Source organism: Mustela nivalis (genome assembly GCF_964662115.1).
Source record: "Mustela nivalis genome assembly, chromosome: 10".
Lineage (NCBI taxonomy): Eukaryota > Metazoa > Chordata > Mammalia > Carnivora > Mustelidae > Mustela > Mustela nivalis.
The window spans coordinates 32303619-32324494 of record NC_139029.1 but is presented as its reverse complement, the minus strand read 5'-3'; the positions used below and the strand labels follow the sequence as shown (position 1 = coordinate 32324494).

Genomic DNA, 20876 nt, shown 5'->3' with positions numbered 1-20876 from the left:
AATGTGGAACAATGAGTATATTGGATATCCTCCATCTGTCCCACTCAGGCCTACTCTTCCATCCATCTCTACCATGGCCTGTGCCTTGTGAGGCTGAGGTATAGAGCTTATATCAATGGATTCCCTTGGGTTGGTTTCTGTTTGGATTCCACCAATGGAAGGATACTATGGATTAAATCCCCCCCCCTCAAATTCATATGTTGAATTCCTAAGCTCCAGTACTCCACAGTGGAAACTTATTTGGAAAATAAGATCATGGCAGATGTAATTAGTGAAGATGAGGTCATTTGGGTGAGGTCATTTAGGTCATTCAATCTAGTGAAACTGGTGTCTTTATAAAATGGGAAAGCTTGAACACAGACATACAAGGAAAATGCCATGTGACGATAAAGACAGAGATGAGGGTGATACATCCTCAAGCCAAGGAATACCAAGATTTCCAGGGAACCACTAGAAGCTAGTGGAGAGGCATGAACAGACTCTTCCTCACAGCTCTCAGAAGGAACCAACCCTAATGACACCTTGAACTTCTAGCCTCTAGAACTGTGAGATAATACATTTCTGTTGTTTAAGCCACCAGCTTTGTGGTCCTTTGTTAGGGCAGTGCTGGCAAACTAATACAGAGGAGAACAGAGGATGGAGGGAGAGGGGGTCTAAGCTATGTATTCCCCTGAATCCCTCGCTACCATGTCCTCACAGTTTGGCTCTCTATCAAAGGTCACCACTCCAGTCAGGCAACCTTCTCTTAGAGTGACTCTCTAGATCTAGTAACCACAATTGCCCCTTACCCCTGGATACCTAGGGGTGGTACCAACTCCCAGTTCTGGTTAGTCCTGGGGTACTGCACTCTTTCTTCAGGGTTTTCCTAAAACCTGCCTTATCTTTACAAATATGCCCTTTATTAAACTCTCATCAAGATGCCCAGTTTGAATGTGTCATCTATTTCTGCCAAGACCCTGATTAATACAGTGGGTATGTCTGGAGCAAACAAAAAATACCATATTTTTGCGAATTTGAATGAGTAAGGGGAATCCATAACCAGAATGGCCTAAGCACATTCTTTTTTAAAGATTTTATTTATTTATCAGAGAGAGAGAGAGAGAGTGTGTTTGTGTGTATGCATGCACAAGGAGGGGAGGCAAAGGGAGAAAGAGAAACAGACCCCCCACCAAGCAGGGAGCCAAAAATGGGGCTCAGTGAGGGGCTTGATTCCAGAACCCTGAGATCAGGACCTGAGTGGAAGGCAGACACTTAACTGACATAGCCATCCAGTTTCCCCCAGCCTAAGCACATTTACTGCTGCAAATGAATGGTCTAGAGGATGAGGGTGCTTGCCGTAGGGTGAAGATAGCACTATCCAGAAAGATTTCCTTCATTTAGAAAACATTTATTGAAAGCCTACTATCATGCACCAAGCACTGATCTTGGTGGTGGGGAAAGACAACTAAATCACAGCCCTGGCCCTCAAGGAGCTCACAGCCTAGTAGTAGGAGACAGACAAGTAAACAGTTATTTGCATAAAGAAGCACAGGGATGACAGAAATCAGGGCTGGAGATAAGAACTTTGAGGTGGTCAGCTTACAGGAATGGCAGTGGACTCTTGAGTAACTACAGTAATTAAGGGGTGCGAGAGATGCCAGGATAAGAGAACAGGAAGGAATAATTACAGAAGTTCAAATATAAACATACTATGTCCAAGGCACTTAGACTAGCTCACTTATCCTCTTCACAACTCTGTGAGCTTCTGGCATTATCCCTGTTTTATAGATGAGAAAATCAGGGTGCAAAGACTTTAAGTTATATGCCCAAGGTCACACAGCTAGCAAGTGGGTAAGAGAGGAATTGAACCCAGCTCTGACTCCAGAGTTTATGCTTTTAACTACTCATATACTCAGAGCCAGGAGAGAGGGTGATACTATAGAAGCCAAGGTAGGAGAGAATTTAAAGGAGGAATGAGTAGTCACGATGACAGATGCCACAGAGAGATCAAATAAATTGAGGATTGACAAGATCCTACCGGACCTTGCAATCACAATATTTGATGTGAACCCTGCCCGAGTTGTTTCCTTAGCAAAGCAGGGGAATGAACTGAAGCTGTCTGAAGATCAAATGGGGGAAGTGGGGATGTGGAGATGTCTTTTCAAGGAGTGGAGCATTAGGGAGGAGAGAAAAAGCAGGTGAGTTAGAGGAGCTTAGTCAAGTGAACCTGGCGTGAGGAGGGAGAGTCTTGGCTTTATGTCTGCAGCAGTACCAAATATTGTCAGTGTCAGGGAGTCCAACTATGAGGACAGACAGAGGGGGATGGATGTGAGGTCCGAGATGTTTGTGTTGAGGGGATGGGGTGGGTAGGGAGGTTGGGAAAAGAGGTCTGGCCAGTTTGGATCTGTCCAGAGTACGGGGAGAGAGGGCCCTGCCAGCAGCTCAGAGGTAAGTAGGAATGGTTGGCGATGTGGGTGGTGCAGTAGGACCCCGACTCAGCCATGGGTGGGCACACACACAGGGGCATGGTCCCCAGGCAAGAAGGGGGCAATCCTCGGTAGTCCATCTGGGTCTGGGAGGAACACAGGGCCATGGAGATCTTCTCTGAGGACTTGGGTAGAATTTCAAGGGGGCTGGGTTCCACCTCCTCAAAAGCATCCGAGACTGCAGCCTTGGGCTGGGAGAAAGGGGGGGAAAGGATTCTGGATTAGAGCAGGTGCAGTGGGGAGGGGGACCTGGACTATACAGGAAGGAGGGTTAGCTGGGCATAGGGCCCCAGGATGGTAGGCTGGTGGGCAAGGGTCTTGGAAAAGTGTGCAATGGGGTAAGGATCCAACTCCAGGCAGGGCTGATGCTGGAGACTGGAGAAGGGAATTCACTCACCGGACTCAGCGCTGCAGTATCCCTAAGGTACTGGCCTAGGACCCGGTGCAGGTCTGGAAGGGAGGGCCACAGGGCATGCTTCAGGCTCCTTGGGGAGAAGGAAGAGGAGACTGGGTCACAGGAGTGAATTGGGAGGGAGGAGGAAACCACTGAGGTTGATGAGGGGTTGAGCCTGAGGTTAGAGAATAAGGCTTAGAGAAGCAAGACTGTAGTCAAGGCAATAAGATAAGTGGGGGGGCATAGGTGAAAAGGAGGGAAAGGGGAGTCAGGGGTGAGGGGTTCAAAAAGCGGTTTGAGTGTCCTCAAATACCCCTGCTTCAGGGTCTTTATGCTTGCTATTTTCTGCACCTCTTGATTCGTTCCCTCATTTCATTTAGGTCTCTGCTCAAATGTCATCCTAAGAGAGAAGCCTTCCCCGGCCGCCATGTCTAAAATATTATCACCTCCTTTCCCAGTCCGTTTCCTGCTCTGCTCTATTTTTCTTTATAGCACTTGACTTACTGTATACACATTATATTATCCCACAGGTTTGTGTTTGTCTCTATCAATCCACTAGAATATCAACTCCATGAGAACAAAAACTTTGTTTGCTCAGTCCTCTATCTCTGGGAGATAGAATACTGTCTGGCTCATAGTAGGTCCTCAAGAAATTAGTTGAGTGGGTAAATGAAGAGAACCAGAGGGGCTTATTACTAAGTTACTGGGGAAGGTGGTCTCTCTGGGAAGAGTATAGATTAAGCTAAGTTGTGGGACCCTGCAATTCTTTAGGCTCATATTTCCACATGGAAAGACTTCAAGAACAACATTTCAGCGTTCTTCTGCGACCCTCACTCATATCTCTCCAGGGGAGGAGTGATTTATCTGGCAAATTGGGGACCAGGAACTGAGTTCACCTGGTTCATCATCTTCCTCTTCTACCCCAACGTTTTTGTTGGCTCTGACTACTTGCACAGAGGCTATAATGTGGTCTGCTTATGCAGAGGAGTGAATCAAAGAAAGACATGTTCAAGGAGAGATGGGAGCATAAAGAAGGGACACCTAACCTAGTCTAGGGTCACCAAGGGAGGCTGCCTGGAGGAGTTGCCTTCTGAGATGAGTCTTTAAGAACCAAGAGATGTTACCAACTGAAGGACTGAGGTGGTGTGGATTGTATCCTTGTGTGTGTTTGTTTTGTTTGACTTTTCTATCCTCATGTTTATAACTTCCAAAGACATTTCTCTTCAGCCTTAGTCTTGAAGCCACATAAACAAGTTATTAATAACATTTTTTTAAGGGTGTGCTATTTGGCAAGCACTGTGCTGAGTGCTGAGGATTTAAAGATGATCACTAAGGTAGAGGGAAGACATATAAAGAAATAAATCCCGGGGCGCCTGGGTGGCTCAGTGGGTTAAGCCTCTGTCTTCAGCTCAGGTCATGATCTCAGGGTCCTGATATTGATCCACGCCCCCCACCCCCATCCAGCTCTCTGCTCAGCAGGGAGCCTGCTTCCCCCTCCCCTCTGCCTGCCTCTCTGCCTGCTTGTGATCTCTCTTTCTCTGTCAAATAAATAAGTAAAATCTTTTTTTTTAAATAAATAAATAAATACTATGAAATGCTACTGGTACTGTGATAGAAGTCTGTACTGGGGCACAAAAAGAGTAGCCAATAGGGGAGAGTTCAGGAAAGGTTTCTAGGAGTTGGTGGAGAAGGTTATTTAAAGATAAAGGGATAGAAGTCATGGAGGGAACATATCCCCAGCAAAGGGAACACCGTATGCAAGGCACTGAGAAGTAAAGCCAGGGGGCTTATGGAGGAATCACCAACAGTTTGGCGAGGCTGATGCACGGGGTGGGAGGGAGTGGAAAGGCTGGCAGGGGCCAGATTTTACAGAGCCTTGCCTGTCATTCCAGAGTCTGGACTCTATCCTCGGAGCTAGTAATGAGACTTAAGGAGGGGAGTGAGAAGTTCATGTGTGCTTTTTAGGAAGATGATTTGGGTGGCTGTGTGAGGCCAGATTGAAGCGGCTCTGTTTCAGCGAGCCGGGTAGTGTTTGTAGGGCTAAAAAAGGGGACCATTGTTCCAGCGACATTTAGACATTTAGGAGGTGGAATGAGCAGACGAGGCAGGCCTGCGGAAAAGGGAAGGGAGGTGCCTAGAGTCCCGGTTTGGATGATGGGTGGACAGCAGCCCTGTTACTGAGATGAGGAGCCAGGAGGTGGGGTTGTTTGAGGGGTCTGGTAGAGCGGGCATGTTAGCGTGTAAGGAAGCGGTGCGACTCCCAGGGGAGACATTTCTCTTCAGCCTTAGTCTTGAAGCCACATAAACAAGTCATTAATAACATTTTTTTAAGGGTGTGCTATTTGGCAAGCACTGTGCTGAGTGCTGAGGATTTAAAGATGATCACGTAAGGTAGAGGGAAGGAAGTGGCTGAAGCCACAGGTGTGGACATGCGGTCCTTGGTCCTCGGGAGAGCGAGTGTCGGTAGGGTAACCCTGGGAAGCTTGTTTAGAGGCCTCCGGCCCCACCCGTCTCCTGAGTGACCGGGGCGGTACCTGTAATGCGCAGGAAACTGCCACCTCAGCACCAGCAAGCCCAGGAGGGCGCTGAGGCCCAGCACCACGAGCAGAGCGGTCACCAAGGAGATCCAAGCTAAGGGACAAAACCAGTCAGACTTCTGCAGCCCCTGGCCGGAGCCCCGCCCCCGGGCCCGCCAGACCCCGCCCCTCTCAGCCCCCCTCCCCGCCCCCCCCTCCGCGGCGCCGGCGCCCCTCCACTCGCGCAGCCGCAGAGCGCCTTGCTCCCTGCCGGGCGCTCACCGGAGTCAGAGGTGGTCTCTGCTCGCACCGGCTCTGACCAGGCGCTCCAGGGCCCTTGGTAGGTGGGGCCGTGGAGCCTGGCGCGCAGCTGTAGGCGGTAGCGAGAGCGCGGGCGGAGCTCCAAGGTCTCCCGCTGGGCCCCGAGAGGCGGCTCCACCACCTGTGCAGAGGGGGAGCGAGCCGGTGGGCCGGCTCCGGGTCGGCGCGGCGCCAGCGTCAGGGCCTCTACAACCTGGCATTCTTTTGGCCAAAGGCCTACTGCTCTGAATCTCCGGGGGTCCCTCCCAGAGAGCCGCCCCGACACAATAAATACATGCATCCCAGAGAAAACTGGCAAGATAGAGCCCGACAGAGAGACGTGCTGACCTTAGAGAAACGCGCCCCGACACACACGCGCACATACACGCTAGCACGCGGACCTCATCTGCACAGAGAACTGACCACTCATCCGGACACAAATGCATTCGCACACTGACCGGGGCACGCGGACATCCCGCCAGAAGTGCTCCCCACGATCCAGGTCAGGCCACGGAAACCCCGGGCACATTCAGATACTCAGGGCCAAGCGGACTGTTCACAAGTAACATGCATCCAGCTGTGGGTGCTAGGTGCTGAGGGGCAAGGACAGATTCCAAGCAGAGGGAACAAGCATTGTGTGGACAAGCAGGGAGACTAGCCATCAGGTAGCAAACATTTACGACGCGCTGGTGATCATGCCAAGCACTGGGGAAAAGGATAGATGAAAACATGGTTCCTCGCAAGTCCAAGGAGGACCGCATGCAAACCAGTAAATAATTACAAGTCATTAGTGCTATAATGATGATTTAAGTAAGGCAGGATAGGAGCAGGAGGGAGCATGGCATGCTGTCTGGGCTGCTTGATTGGGGGTTAGAGAGTAGTTCAGTGTGCTAAAAGCACGGATGGTCAAAGATGAGCTAAGGCAGTGGTAGTAGGGATTTGAGGACTGCTAGTACAGTAAACCGAACTTCAGTGTTGGTGAATGGAGGGAAGGGACAGGGGAAAAGGAAGAAGAGTTAAGGGTGATTCCAGGTTTGGATAACTGGTAAGTGGTAGAGTCACTGCCAGAGAACAGAGAAGTTTGAGGATGAAATACTGTATGGTTTCACTTTATTAGGTTCAACAACAGTCAGAACTTAATCAATGGTGACGTCAGAACAGTGCTTACCTTGGGGTATGTGTGGCTGTAAGGGGCATGAGGAACTTCTGAGGTGTAGAAATAACCTATATCTTGATCTGGGTAGTGGTTAAATGTACATGTACAAATTGATCAATTGTATATTTAAGATCTATGTATTTTCTTGAATGGAACATACCCCAGTGAAAAGGTAAAATAAAGTTGGGGAGGAAGATGAGTTTAGTTTAATTTTGGATATACTGGGTCTGAAATGCCCCCGAGGGCTTTTATGCACACTGTCTGGTAAGAAGTTGTATATACACGTGGTTAACGAGAATAAAGTAGAGAAAGTAATATTTAACGAGTGTATATTGTGTACCTTCTATCTAACAGCAGCATGCTAGATATTTACATACTTAATTTTTGTCACCATTCTGGAAGATAGATAGTTGTGTCTCCATTTGACAAAATGGAGACTTCCAAAGTTTAGGTAATTTACCTAGGGCATAGAAGTTTCTTTCCATTTGGGTGTTGGAATGGTAAGTTTGGGCTGGTAAATGCATAGTCATCAAAACTCTGAGTACTTACCTAGGATGAGCATGTATATTTATTGAGAAGAGAAGGGAGTCTAGCATGGGACTATAGGAAGAACAACAGATTAAGGAAGGGTGGAAAAAGAGAAGCCAGGAAAAAGGGAGACGGTTCAGCCAGACAAGTAGTATAAGAATTGGGAGATTGATAACCCAAAGGCAAAAGAAAGAGAAAATTTTAAATGGGAATAGTCAGCAGTGTCAAATGCCAAAGAAAGATTAAGATGCCAGTTGAGTCAGATCCACACAGATATAGAAACCCAGACACAGACACATGGATACCTTCACTCTTGATAACAGACCGGATGAATCTCAGGGGTACTCTGTGTAGTGAGGCCTGTGGGCATTTTTTCCTTGATCGTACCTTCCAGTCTTGATGGCCTTCTCCTGTGTAGCGGAGCTGATAGCAGGTCTCTTGGGCTCCCCAGGATGATGGGTGTTGCCATTCCACTTCCAGCTGCCCACCGGAGACCTCCCTCCAGTGCAAGTTTGGAGTGGGGATGAGCACTACAGGGATGCCAGCAGGGACTGGCCTAAGCTCTTCTGTGCGTGTGACATCATGCCACTAGGGCCATGGGTCAAAAGTGCCAGAGCCGGTGATCCTGGGCGTGGGGTCCGTGGGAGTAGGGGCAGGAAGTACATGGGAGGAGAAGGGAAGGAAGTTCTTACCAGCCTGGTGGATCCAGAAAGGGGAGCCCAGGTAGCTGTGAACAGCACCCTGGGCTGTGGTCACCTCCACAAGGATGTGAATAATGCTGTCGTTTCGTGACTTGAAGTGGCAGCGGGAGAACTGGGAGGGCTGTAATCCTGGATTTTTCTCCTCTTCACACTTCTCCCAGATGGGGTCCCTAAGAATCATGCCCATAGAGTCACTCAATTGAGCCTAATCCTGATAATTCCCATCCCACAAGGGATATGACCTGTAAGGATTATAATCTAACTCCTCTCATGGATGGGCTTCCAAGGCTTTCTCTCTGTCTTCCTGCCGTGATGTTTTGTTTTCTGAAGCTGACTTTGGTGTCCAGCCTCTTCCTCTTGAGGAAAGAGCTACATGATTCATGGACACAGCCTGGGCTCTAGAGCTCAGGTCTTGGCTTGGTCTACAACTCTGGTACACGATTGATCTCTGCTCCCACTTCTTCATCTGTAAAAATGGGTTAAAAATCCTTACTTCACAGGATTGTTTCAAAGAGCCTTCATCTTTCTGGTGCAAAGGTCCTCACATTTTTAATCTCATACAGCAGGCCTGTTAGTCACCTCTCTGGGTTATTCTACTAGTAGATGATTACAACAGCCTCCCATCTGGCTTTTCTGCCTTCATTTTCACCACTCCCTTGTGGAGTTTGTTTTCCACATGGTCACCAGAATTCACTTCCAAAATTTTAATCTGATAATGTCCAGAAGAGATCACAAATCTGTCCATTTGTTTGACTCTTTCCCACGGCCACATTTCATGAGCCACCTCTGTCTCCAGCCTAGAGTAAGGCCAGCTTCTAACTGGTGACTCTGCCACCTTTCCTTCTTCATCATTTCACAGAGAAACATACCTTTTTTGAAAGAAAAGTAACATCACATCACTCTTTTGCTGGAGATCCTTCAGTGGCTCCCTGAAGGCCCCCTTGAATGAAATGTAAGCTCCATGCAGGGCCCGATATGGTTTACTTCTTCCCTATCTGGCCATTCTCTCTCCTACAATTCTTACTCCAGCTTGCCACTTCTCACCTACATGGGCTTTCTTGCTGTGCTGTAAATATGCCCCACGCACTGCCTTTGCACTACACCTTGCCCTTGATTGCTCTGACTCTAGATCCCCATGTGACTCATTCTTTTTTTTTTTTTTTTTTTTTGCCATTTAGGGCTCCTGGCATTCTCTGACCACAGAGTCTAGATTAGCACCCACCCCCCATCCTTCCACTTAATCTCTATCATATAACCTGTTCCGCGGTCACCTTACTTCTTTATCACCCCTCGTCCCCCCAGCCCCCAACTAAAATGGAAGGCCCCAACAATGTGGAAACTTTTTTATCTGTCGCTCCAGCCCCAATCCCTGGCACATAGTCACCCTCAATGATTGTTGATTGAATAGATGAATCATGTCTCCTTCCTGATTATAATTCCTAAATGGCTAGCTCTTACAAAAATTATTTATTAATGTATTTATGTATTTACTTCTTTATTCAACAAATAATTGATACTATGTGGCAGACACTGTGCTAGGCAGCATGAATACATAGAAGAATAATCAAGGAGCTCTCATTCCAGTGGGAGAGGCAGAAAAACAGACAGATGGTATTTTTCTGTGGTGTGTTCGGGCTCCTTTGGGGAGGGGTGGGTATCAAGAAGGATAATTTAACCCAGATGGGGAGGGTCAGAGAATACTTCCTGGACAAGGCAGTGCTTAGACCGGGTCTTGGACTATAAATAGGATAGGCAAAGGGGACAGACAGGCAACCCAGGCACATGCTTGTGCATAGATAAGAGATAGGGTGCTTTGGGGGGAATTCTAAGTGGAACAGAATGCCCTTAGCTTAGAGAGCCTCGTGGTGAGTGATAAATGGGAGAGGGCAGACTAAGATCATGTCTGATCTTATGGCCTTCCTGAGGAGCTTGAACTTAATCTTGTAGTAATCACGGAAACATTTAGGGATTTTAAACAGAAACTTATCATAATTAGCATTGTACTTTGGGAAGATCACTGTAACTACAATTTGTGGGAAAGAATTTGTGAGGACAGACAAGACGCAGGGAGATCCAATAGGACACTTTTATGGATGAAGGCCCAGAAACAGGGTGGTGACAATGGAGGTGGAGAAAAGGGATTCAAGGGATACTGAAGAGGTAGAGATGATAAGACTGTTTCTGATTAGACCTAGAGTGTATGGAAAAGGCAGAAGCCCATGGAAATCTCTATGTCAGGCTTGGAAAATTGAGCTGATGGTAGGATGGAGGATAATAGGAGGAAGAGCAGGTTTTGGTAGAAGAAATGATGATGTCAGTTTTGTTCCCCTTTAATCCATTCGTGGCACCTCTAGGCTATGGAAACCTGTGCAGTTTTTAAAAGGAATCAGTTATGCCTTTTTGTAATGGGCTCCAAGACACATTTTTAAGTAAAAAACATAATAAGTTGGCAATTATATATATAATGTGTTCCAATTCATACTGAAAATGAAATGTTGTGTATGGACATGAGTAAGTACATAGAAAAACTGGAAGGGCACATTAAAACTGTTAATGGTGTTTTTTCCATTATTCATTAATTTAGCAATTTTTTTTTTTTTTTACTGACTAACTGCTAAGTTCCAGGCACTGTGGTAGGTAAGGATTCATTAGTGAGTAAAAGCAGATATTGACTTCGCTCTTAGGGATCATGTATGTTCAATATCAGCCCCTCTCAACTGGAGTTCTGAGACAGAATGGTTATCAATGAAATAACCACATAAAATATAAATGTAAAATTGTAACTATGATAAGTACTTATGAAGGAGAGGTAAATGGTACAATAAGTATGTGTAATAGTGCTATTGGACCTGATGAGGAAGATCAGGGAGGGTTCCCTGAGAAGGGGACATTTGAGTTGAGATCAGAAGGAGGGCTGGGTGGACAGCATGCACAAAGACCCAGAAGCAGGAGATAATATGGCAAATAGAAGGGGACCTAAGAGTCATAGACAGGAAAAGGCAGCATAGTGTAAGATGAAGCTGAAGGTATTCAGGGGCTGAGTCTGTTAGTACTCTGTAATGACACAATAGGGTTCTTCTTCTTCTTTTAATCCTAAGAGCTGTAAGAAACTATTGCAGATTTTTAAAAAAGATTTTATTTATTTATTTAACAGGCAGAGATCACAAGTATGCAGAGAGGCAGGCAGAGAGAGAGAGAGGAAGCAAGCTCCCTGCTGAGCAGCTAGCCCAATGTGGGGCTCGATCCCAGGGATCATGATCTGAGCCGAAGGCAGAGCCTTAACCCACTGAGCCACCCAGGCGCCCTGCTATTGCAGATTATTGAGCAGAGAGTGTTATGTTCATTTTTGCACTTTTAAAGATCACTACTCTGGCTCCTATGTGGAGAATGATTTGGAGAATTTAAGAGGTGATCTTATAATAAGTGTCCTCAGTAGCCCAAGTGAGATACCATGATGGCTCATACTAGGGGAATGGCAGTGATGAACAGAAATGAACAGATTCTAGAGATATTTAATAGGTAAAATCCATAAGACTCCATAACTTTCTTATACCATACACAGAAATAAATTCAAAATGCTTCAGAGATGGGCGCCTGGGTGGCTCAGTGGGTTAAGCCAGTGCCTTCAGCTCAGGTCATGATCTCAGGGTCCTGGGATCAAGCCTCCCATCGGGCTCTCTGCTCAGCAGGGAGCCTGCTCCCCCCCTCTTTCTCTGCCTGCCTCTCTGCCTACTTGTGATCTTTCTCTCTGTCAAATAAATAAAATCTTAAAAAAAAAATGCTTGAGAGACCTAAAAGTGAGGCAGGAAACCATCAAAATCCTAGAAGAGAACACAGGCACCAACCTCTTTGACCTCGGCTGCAGCAACTTCTTACTAGACTCATCGCCAGAAGCAAGTGAAACAAAAGCAAAAATGAACTATTGGGACTTCATCAAGATAAAAACTGCACAGCAAAGGAAACAGTCAACAAAACTAAAAGGTGGCCTTCAGAATGGGAGAAGATATTTGCCTATGCCTTATCAGATAAAAGGCTAGTATCCAAAATTTACACCCAAAAAACAAATAAGCCAGTCAAGAAATGAGCAGAGGACATGAACAAACACTTCTCCAAAGAAGACATACGGATGGCTAACAGGCACATTAAAAGATGTTCAACATCACTCATCATCAGGAAAATGCAAGTCAAAACCACAATGAGATACCACCTTATACCTGTCAGAATTAATAACACAAAAAACAACAGGTGTCGGTGAGGATGAGGAGAAAGGGAAATTCTCTTAGACTTTGGTGGGAATGGAAACTGGTGCAGCCACTCTGAAAAAGAGTATGGAGTTTCCTGAAAAAGTTAGAAATAGAAGTATCCTACAACCCAGCAGTTGCATTACTAGGTATTTACCCAAAGGATGCACAAATACAGATTTGAAGGAGAATATGCGCCCCAATATTTACAGAAGCAGCACTATCAACAATAGCCAAACTAAGGGAAGAGCCCAAATGTCCATTGATCGATGAATGGATAAAGAAGACATGGTGTGTGTATATATATGTTCCATATATATATATAATGGAATATTACTCAGCCATCAAAATAATGAAATCTTGCCATTTGCAACGATGTGGATGGAGCTACAGTGTATTATGCTAAGGAAAATAAGTCCAACACAAATACCATATAATTTCACTCATATGTGGAATTTAAGAAACAAAACAGATGAACATATGGGAAGGAAAAAAAGAGAGGGAAGCAAACCATAAGAGACTCTTAATGATAGAGAACAAACTGAGGGTTGATAGAGAGAGCTGGGTAGAGGATGGGCGAGATGGGCGATGGGGATTAAGGAGGGCACTTGTTATGATGAGCACTGGATGTTATACGTAAGTGATGAATCACTAAATTCTACTCCTGAAACCAATATTATACTATATGTTAACTGTCTAGAACTTAAGTAAAAATTTGATAAAAAAAACACAAAAAACAAAAAACAAAACCCTAAGACTTGGTTTTAGATTGGATATGTGGGGAGTGATAGATTAGTGAGGTGCTTGGTGATAATTCTTGAAGGCAAAGTTTGGATTGGATTTGATAGTGGAGAGGTGCAGTATGTATTTGAGTAGGGGAAGACCATTCAATGTTTGAGTTTTTAACAAAGGTGTTTGTCAGAAGCATGGGGGATAAATTGCAGGTGAATGAGAATGTAGGTTGTTGCAGTGGTCTAGGTGATACAGTCTAGGTCTAGGTGGTATGATTAAATCTGGACTAAACCAAGGCATCCCAATGGGGATGGAAAGAAGTTGAGAAGGTAAAATACCTATTGGAGAACATGAGCATGGAGGGCAGTTGGTTTGAGGACAAGGGAGGGGAGTGAAGAGGATCAAGAACAATCAGTCCCTTTATGCATGATCATGCCTCTCTCCCATGACATCAAGCTCAATCATAAGTTCAGCTCTCACCTGTCTCTGGGGCAGCACCGTGCCCTGCTGTGGAAGAAGAAGCCTTGGGAGCTAGCATGGTCCTGTTGCTGCCATTGACAGGTAACATTCTTCAGGTTCAAGGTAAAGCACTGCAGTCCAATTTCCACTGAATTAACAGAAGAAAGTCCCATCAGGGCCAACAATTCCCACTCTGTAGGGTAGCCAGACTATCTTTACATACTTAACTTGGAATATTTACCCCCATTCTTTGTTCTCTCCCTGAATATAGTTCACTGTGTCTGTCCAGTGGCAAGTTTGGGGTTATTAGGAAGGACCATGGTTCTCAGAGCTTCCATATCGAGTCCAGACCTCTCAGAGTTCTTTTCTATCTCCTCCCCATCTTTCCATTCTTTTGTTGACGTACCTGCATCACCAGGCAGGTCCACGGTTGCAGGGAGGGACCAGGAACCCCAGGAACCAAGGAGGGAGACCCCATCGGGTTGGCTGCGCAACTGGAGCCAGTAGGATTTACCAGGCTCAAGCCCTGAGATGAGGCAGCTTCCACTCTTCATTGTTAGAGATGAAGCCTTGGGAGAAGAATCCCAGCCTCAGAATCTAGGTCTGCCTCAACCAAGACAGCCTCCATCTCTTATATTTGAAGCCCCACAGCATACCTGTGGAAAGATGGCCAGTTCCTCACTGGATAGATAATGCACACAGACTAGGGGCCAGGCCAGTGGGTTTCAGGTGGTGTCCAGAACTTTTTAGGCCTGAAACACTCAGTTTTGTGGGTGTGAATGACCCAAAGTGGGAGATACCTAAATAGAAATCACTCCCAAGCCCAAACTAACTTTCCAAGGACCAACCCAGTCTGGAATTCCCAAAGTATGGAATCCCCTGGGCAAATTTTAGGGTAGGAGATAGGAGGTGGGGCAGAAGGCCAGGATACTTCTCTAGTTGGGGACGTCTGCTCTGGTCCATCCTGTTGGGGCATCATGGGCTGAGCACATGGAGGCTGGTGCAGAGCTGGGACCAGGTTCAGTCTCTGCAGAACTGGACAGCAAGTTTCTGTGGGCAGCAGCTGCATGACTGTGGGACCAATGGAATTCCTGGGATCCTTGGGGCCATAGCGAAGTTCATGCCTCAGGAAATCACTGATTTCGGGAGCTGGGGTCTCCCAGCTGATCTGAAGTTCCCCTGGCTGGATCCCGCCTGAAGCCTTAATGATATCTGGGGGAGCTGGCAAACCTGGGGGCAAGACAGGGTACACCAGAATTCTCTGAGTGCCATAACTGATGGTTCAACCCATGGACTGTAGAGAGGGGAGCTGCAGCTGGTTTGGGGGCAGCCCCTGGATTCTAGAAGATCACAGGCCACTGTTCTCTTGTAGGCCAGGGCAAGGAGGTTCCTTATCCCATTTTCCTTTCCTCATGAGAACAGTGACCTCACTGCGGCTTTGTTAGACTCAGTGCTTTCAGGAACAGGGATCTCTCCATCTCTGTATCCTTGTCACCCCGCACAGTTCCTGACACATAGTAGACACATAGTAGGTATTCTATAACTGTTGAATTACTCAACGAATAGGTTAATGATGGGACAGGAGCATAGGTTTGTCTCTGGTGTGAAATGAAATCTAGCTCTGGATGTGAAGAATGATAAGGGGGTCTCGAGGTGCCTCTGGTGGTCTGGTAATGAAGGGCATCCACATTGCCCTAAAAGAGCACAGATCAGCCTGATCCTAGGAGCTGGACTGAGGACAGCAGATAGAGGGGCCAGGGTGACAGGAGGATGGCCCTTACCCACACTATCCACAAAGAGCACACGCTGGGTCAGAGTCTGGTTCAGAAACACGTTCTTCACCCAGAGGTGCAGCGGAAAGAAGAGGCGAACTTCATCCTGGGCTGGAAACTGACACACGTATCGGGTTCCAAAGGGGGGCACACTCTTGAAACTCAGGGGGCAGGCACGGGGCTTCTCCCTGTGGGCATAGGAGAAGTCTGCTCCACCTACATGGCCACCATGACATCATAGGCCCAAACCCAACTTCGATTTCCATTACTGCCATTTTTTAACTCAGTGCCTGGTATAGGTGGGCTTAGGGATTATGCAGGGACCAGCACTGGGGCCATCCAAAGCGCATCTGTTCATTAAATGGTTACTGAGGGCACGTACTTGGAATAGTCTCTGATAGGGCCAAAGGCAGGGAAGCTACAAGAGCTGGGCTCAGCAGAGGTAAGGGCAGGACAGACACAGGGGAGCATGACACAGCCCAGCACATACCCTGGGTAGGCATACAGCAGCTGGTATGTTCCATTGGGTGCTGCCTCTTCCTCATCCCAGAAGCAAGTGAGGTCCTCAAATGTTCGAGAGAAACAGTTCAGGGGCTCTGAATCCGAGGCCAGAAAGGAGGCATCTGAGGAACAGCTGGTGAGTTGAGCTTAGGGTGCTCCCGCGCATGTTTATGGGCAAGAGTAAAGGGGCTGGGGGGAGCCTCCTACCTTGCACCCCACCCCAGGACTCCCTCTTCCTGGGAATAGGTGATCTCCACCCTCCACACACCTCACCTTTGTTGGTGACTTGTGCCAGATTTTGGGGGGCCAGGAGGAGGCAGGAGGTGACCGCCAAGAGGGCCCAAGAGGGCATCTTCTCCGGCACTGTGTGCCTGGCTTAGCCCATCCTCCCCTCAGGAAGCCGGGCCCCAATCCCCTCCCAGACCAGCCCCTCAGGTTCCTGTCAGATACAGCCCCACGTCCTGTCCCTGTCCCTGCCCCTTTGGGGCCCATTCAGACCACACTGGGGCCAGAGGCCAGGGGAGGGGGAGTGGGAGTGGGCAGGAGGGGAGGAGGGATTTGAAAGAGAAGATATAGGCCTTTTGGTGGGAGGGAGATGGGGGTCATCTTTTTGACTGTGAACCAGGAGACTGAGCCTCTGTATGTGACTATGTCAACTAATATAGAAGGGTGTATTATTAACAAGAATAACATTTACTGAGCACTTACTAAGGACTTCATATCTATTCACTCAGCTCATCCTCCCATTAGTATTATTTCCACTAGAGAGGTGGGGAGACTGAGAGGCGGAGCCATTAAAAGATTTGCCCAAGATCACAGACGTACTGAGAGGTCAAGCTCAGGAGGTCAAGCTTCAGAGCCTGAACGTCAAGCAGCTACGCCATGCTGCTGGAAGGTGTAGTCCATCGGGAAAGGACTGCCTCACAGACATAACAAAATGGTGGTTGTTTCCACTCGAATGGCTTCTGTAACTTTGGGCACAAACACATTCTCTCTGGAACTGGACGTGCACCCTCCCTTGTGGGGAGCCTCCAGGGCTGCCTCTTGTCCTTTGCTACTCAAAGTATAGCCTGTAGACTAACAGCAGCAACATTGCCTGGGTGCTTGTTAGAAATGCAGAATCTGGGGTACCTGGATGGCTCAGTCAGGCGTCTGCCTTTGGCTCAGATCATGGTTGCAGGGTCCTGGGATCGAACCCCGCATTGGGTTCTCCCTGCTCAGCGGGGAGCCTGCTTCACCCTCTCCCTCTCCCTCTGCCTACTTGAGCTCTTCCTCTCTGTCAAATACGTAAATAAATAAGATCTTTTAAAAAATGCAGAATCTTAGGCCCCACCCCAGACCTACTAAAACAGAATCTGCCCTTGACCAAATCTCCAGGTGATCTGAACACCCATTTAAGTTGGAGAAGCACTGGTCTTGTGGCTTAGCTATGCTCATCTTCTTCACATCAGTAGCAAAAGAGAAGGCATGATGCCTTGTCTGAAGCCCGGGCTGCCTCCTGGGAGTGCTATACCTGTGGGTGGCTTTTATGCCATCTCTCACAAGCCCTGACTCTTGCAGGGATAGAAGGACGTGTATGAACTCCTCTAACGAGACCCTCCGGCCTCAGCTGGGGCGACCATCGCTGGCTCTACAGGCTAAGTGGCCTCCATGTCAACCTTTTCTCCTCCTCCTGAATTAATGTTACTTACAGAGGTATTTGGGGGAGCTGGGTGGGCAGGGAGTAAATGGAAATGCTTCAACCTTGGGACGTCTTAGTTTCTCTGGCTCTATTTCTTCTGCAAGAAGAGCCTGAGGCCAGGCTTGTCCTGATTCCTGTCCAGTTCTTGGGTTATAGGGACCAGCTTCCTCTGTCCAATGGGGATGACTTTGGAGCCCTCCCCCAGCCCCCTATCAAGGGCCACCCAACCTCCAGGTCAAGTGAGAGGGGAAACACATTAATGTTCACACACTCCCAATGCTTTGATGCTCTGTCTATGTGGATGACTTCAAAATTAGTATCTCTAGCTGTGGCTTGTCCTGGGGTCCACACTGGGATCACTACCCACCAGCTTGGCATCTCCACGTGCACGTCTAATGGGCAACTTATACTTAAGATGGCCAAAGTCAAACTCTCTCCTTCTTTTTTTAAAGATTTTATTTGTTTATTGACAGAGAGATCACAAGTAGGCAGAGAGGCAGGCAGAGAGAGAGGGGGAAGCAGGCTCCCCCGCTGAGCAGAGAGCCCGATGCGGGACCCTGAGATCATGATCTGAGCCAAAGGCAGAGGCTTAACCCACTGAGCCACCCAGGTGCCCCAGAGTCAAACTCTTGGTTCTGGTTCCCACCCCGAAGCCTGTGATTTTCTTTTTCCTCTAGTCTTACCTTCCTCTGTAAATGGCACTACCGTTTACTCAAGTGATCAAACCCGAAACCTCAGTCCTCCTTGATTCCTATCTTTCTCTTACCCTACATTCAACTTACTAGGAAATCCTATTTGATATTCTTTCAAAATGTACCCTGAATGTGAGCAATTTTTACCACCTCCCGCCATCCTAGTCCAAGTCTGGACTACTGCCGCAGCTTCCTAGCCGCTCTCCCTCTTCCCCTCTTCCCCCCAGCAGCCCGCCCTCCAGTCTTCTGCAGGACAGAGGGAGCTGTATAAAATGCAAATCCAACTTCTTCCTCCCCTACTCAAAACCCGCTAATTGTTTCCTACTGCATTTAGAATAACATCCAAATACCTTCTCAAGGCATACAAGGTCCTGCCTGGGGATACAAGGTTCTGCATGATGTGGCCCCTGCTTACTTAAATCTCATCTCCTACCGCTGTCTTCACTCTCAACCAGCCACAATAACCTCATTGTGTCTTTCATCTCAATCCTTATCATGCTCAACCTTTCTGTAACATTTGATATTCTCCTCCTTCCTTGGCTTCTACAAAGTATCACATTCTCCTGGTTTCCTCCTACCCCCTGGAACATTCCCTCCCAGTTTCTTTCTTTCTTTACTCTTTCTCTCAAATGTTGTTGTTCTCCAGGTGTCCTTGCTCTGCCCCTTATCACCCTGCACCCCCGAGAGATCTTGTGGCTTCAGTTCCATCTATAGACCAATAACTCCCAAGACTGTGCCACTCTTTTGAACTTCAGATTCTGAGCTACTTATTGGATTTCTATTTGTTGTTCCGTAGACACTTCACCTAAATGCACCAAGTCCCAAATGCAACTATCACTGACTCCCATACACCCTTCCCGATTTTTCTCTTCCTGTGTTTTCTGCATCTCACCCTAGGTTCCTGGGCATCTAGGCCTGGAAGCTGAAAGTTATCCTCAAATCATTCTCCCTCCACTCCTGCACCCAAGCCTTATCAAGTCTGTGACTTCTACAGGGAGACAGTGTTATAGTGCAAAGGATGCAGAACCCACAAGTCAAGGGGCTTTGTCTGTCCAGAGTTGAGATGGGGGCTCTGCATGCCTGAGTGAAAGGATGTGCAGCTACCTGTCCCTGTCACTTTCCCATTTTTCTCTGTTTCCACACAGTGGGGAAGAGGTGCCTTCCCCAGTCCTTTGCTTCTTTAGAATATCAAGGGGGTTGTTAGAAGAGATCTAGGGGAAAAGAGACCACTTAGGTATGCCCATTATTTGGTCAGGGAGTCCAATAGACTCCTCAAGGTCAGCTCAGATCAGCAGGCCTAGGCTTTCCTGTTGGGCTATAAGGCCAAAACCCCAGCTTAGAGAAACCTGTATTTGATCTGTGTGCAGTCGTTGCTCAGAGAATGTAAGGGGTTGCTGGATGAGGTTTGGCTCAGGCACTAAGTCTACTGTTAAACTACTCTCTGGGGGCAGAAGGAAGCCCTGTTTTGTAGCATTTGCAGGTTTTTGGTGCAAATACACCACCACAGCCTATTTCACGCTAAGATGACAGTTGCTGAACAATGGGTTGGGAAGAGAAATCACTCTCCTGAGCCCATGCCTGTCTCCCCATGTCCCCAGATTTCCAGCACCAGTCAGACACTCGGGGATAGGTAACTCTAGGCCCCCGGGTTCTCCATCTCCCCAACACTTACTTCCCCAGCGTTGCCAAACTCCTCTCCAGAAGGGTCGCTCCACTTGTTGGATGGTTCCGGCAGGGTGTCAGAGTGCTGTCTTTGCCCCACACCTTTGTCAATGTTGTTTTAAGTTTGCTATGCTGATAATTGACAAACAGCTCAATCTCACTTGGTGCTTTTTCTGAAGCTCAAATTTGCTTTTATTCTTTCCCTGTTGAACATCCTTTCATGGCTCCATAGGATTCTTTGGACCAAGACTCATCTCTGGACGCTGGAACACAAGGCCCTTCTACCTTTCCGCTTCCCCTTCCTGGAATCTCTTCCCCAAGATGCTCCTTTCACTATCCCCAAACCCAATCCCCTTTCTGCCACAGGGCTTTGGTCCCTTTGCTTCCCCAGGCATAGGACTCTCCAATCTCTGAGTCTTCTGGAATTTTCTTTGTGGTTCAAGCCCTGACTCTAGCTTTTCTTACCCCCCAACTATACGTCACTCTAACTATATGTTAGAGCAGAAAGCCTAATTTAAAAAGACAGAGGTGGGGCGCCCGAGTGGCTCAGTTGGTTGAGCAGCTGCCTTCGGCTCGGGTCATGATTCCAGGGTCCTGGGATCGAGCCCCACATCGGGCTCCCTGCTCAGCGGATAGCCTGCTTCTCTCTCTCCCCCTCTCCCTGCCGCTCTGCTTACTTGTGCTCTCTCTCTAGCTCTTTGTCAAATAAACAAATAAAATATTAAAAAAAATTTGATAAAAAGACAGAGGTTATTTTACATTCCTTCCAGAGGACTTGTAGCTCTTTTATGATTACGAGAAACATGGTGAGTCTTTGGGCACAGCCTTGGTCAGGAGGGAGAGGGTTAAATTTGCTGAGTATGAAATTGGTGGGAATTTGGGAGTATACTGCGGTAACTCCAGAGAAAAAGGAGGAGGGCTGGTAAGGGAAAGACGGCAACCTGAGGAGAAGAGAAAGCCTCACGAGTGAGAAATTCCAGTAGGACTAGTGGAGGGAAGTTTCAGCACAGGGATGCCTCATGCCTGGTTTGATGTTCACTGACTACTCTGTGAAAGCTCAGTTGCCCCAGAACCGT

General features: G+C 47.5%; 1 protein-coding gene across 1 annotated transcript; it reads right to left on the bottom strand.

Annotated features, from left to right (window-relative positions):
• Positions 1 to 1371: 1371 nt before the first annotated feature.
• MPL (MPL proto-oncogene, thrombopoietin receptor) lies at positions 1372 to 16159 on the bottom strand. The gene is made up of 12 exons (XM_082687176.1): positions 16039 to 16159; positions 15755 to 15887; positions 15274 to 15452; positions 14424 to 14722; positions 13899 to 14061; positions 13514 to 13640; positions 8052 to 8230; positions 7747 to 7889; positions 5658 to 5817; positions 5394 to 5490; positions 2863 to 2950; positions 1372 to 2656 (listed from the first exon to the last, which is right to left on the bottom strand). The coding sequence occupies exons 1-12, from the start codon at positions 16115 to 16117 to the stop codon at positions 2267 to 2269; spliced, it is 2037 nt and encodes a 678-aa protein (XP_082543302.1). The 5' UTR covers positions 16118 to 16159; the 3' UTR covers positions 1372 to 2266.
• Between the last annotated feature and the right edge of the window lie 4717 nt (positions 16160 to 20876).

Bases quoted from the DNA above. Each gene is read 5' to 3' on its own strand.
- MPL (XM_082687176.1), bottom strand. From the start codon at position 16,117: ATGCCCTCTTGGGCCCTCTTGGCGGTCACCTCCTGCCTCCTCCTGGCC. The intron at 13,641-13,898 runs GTACGTCAACAA...CTGTTAATTCAG, and splicing joins GGACCTGCCTGGTGATGCAG to TGGAAATTGGACTGCAGTGC. The intron at 5,818-7,746 runs GTACGATCAAGG...CCCTCTGCACAG, and splicing joins AAGGCCATCAAGACTGGAAG to GTGGTGGAGCCGCCTCTCGG.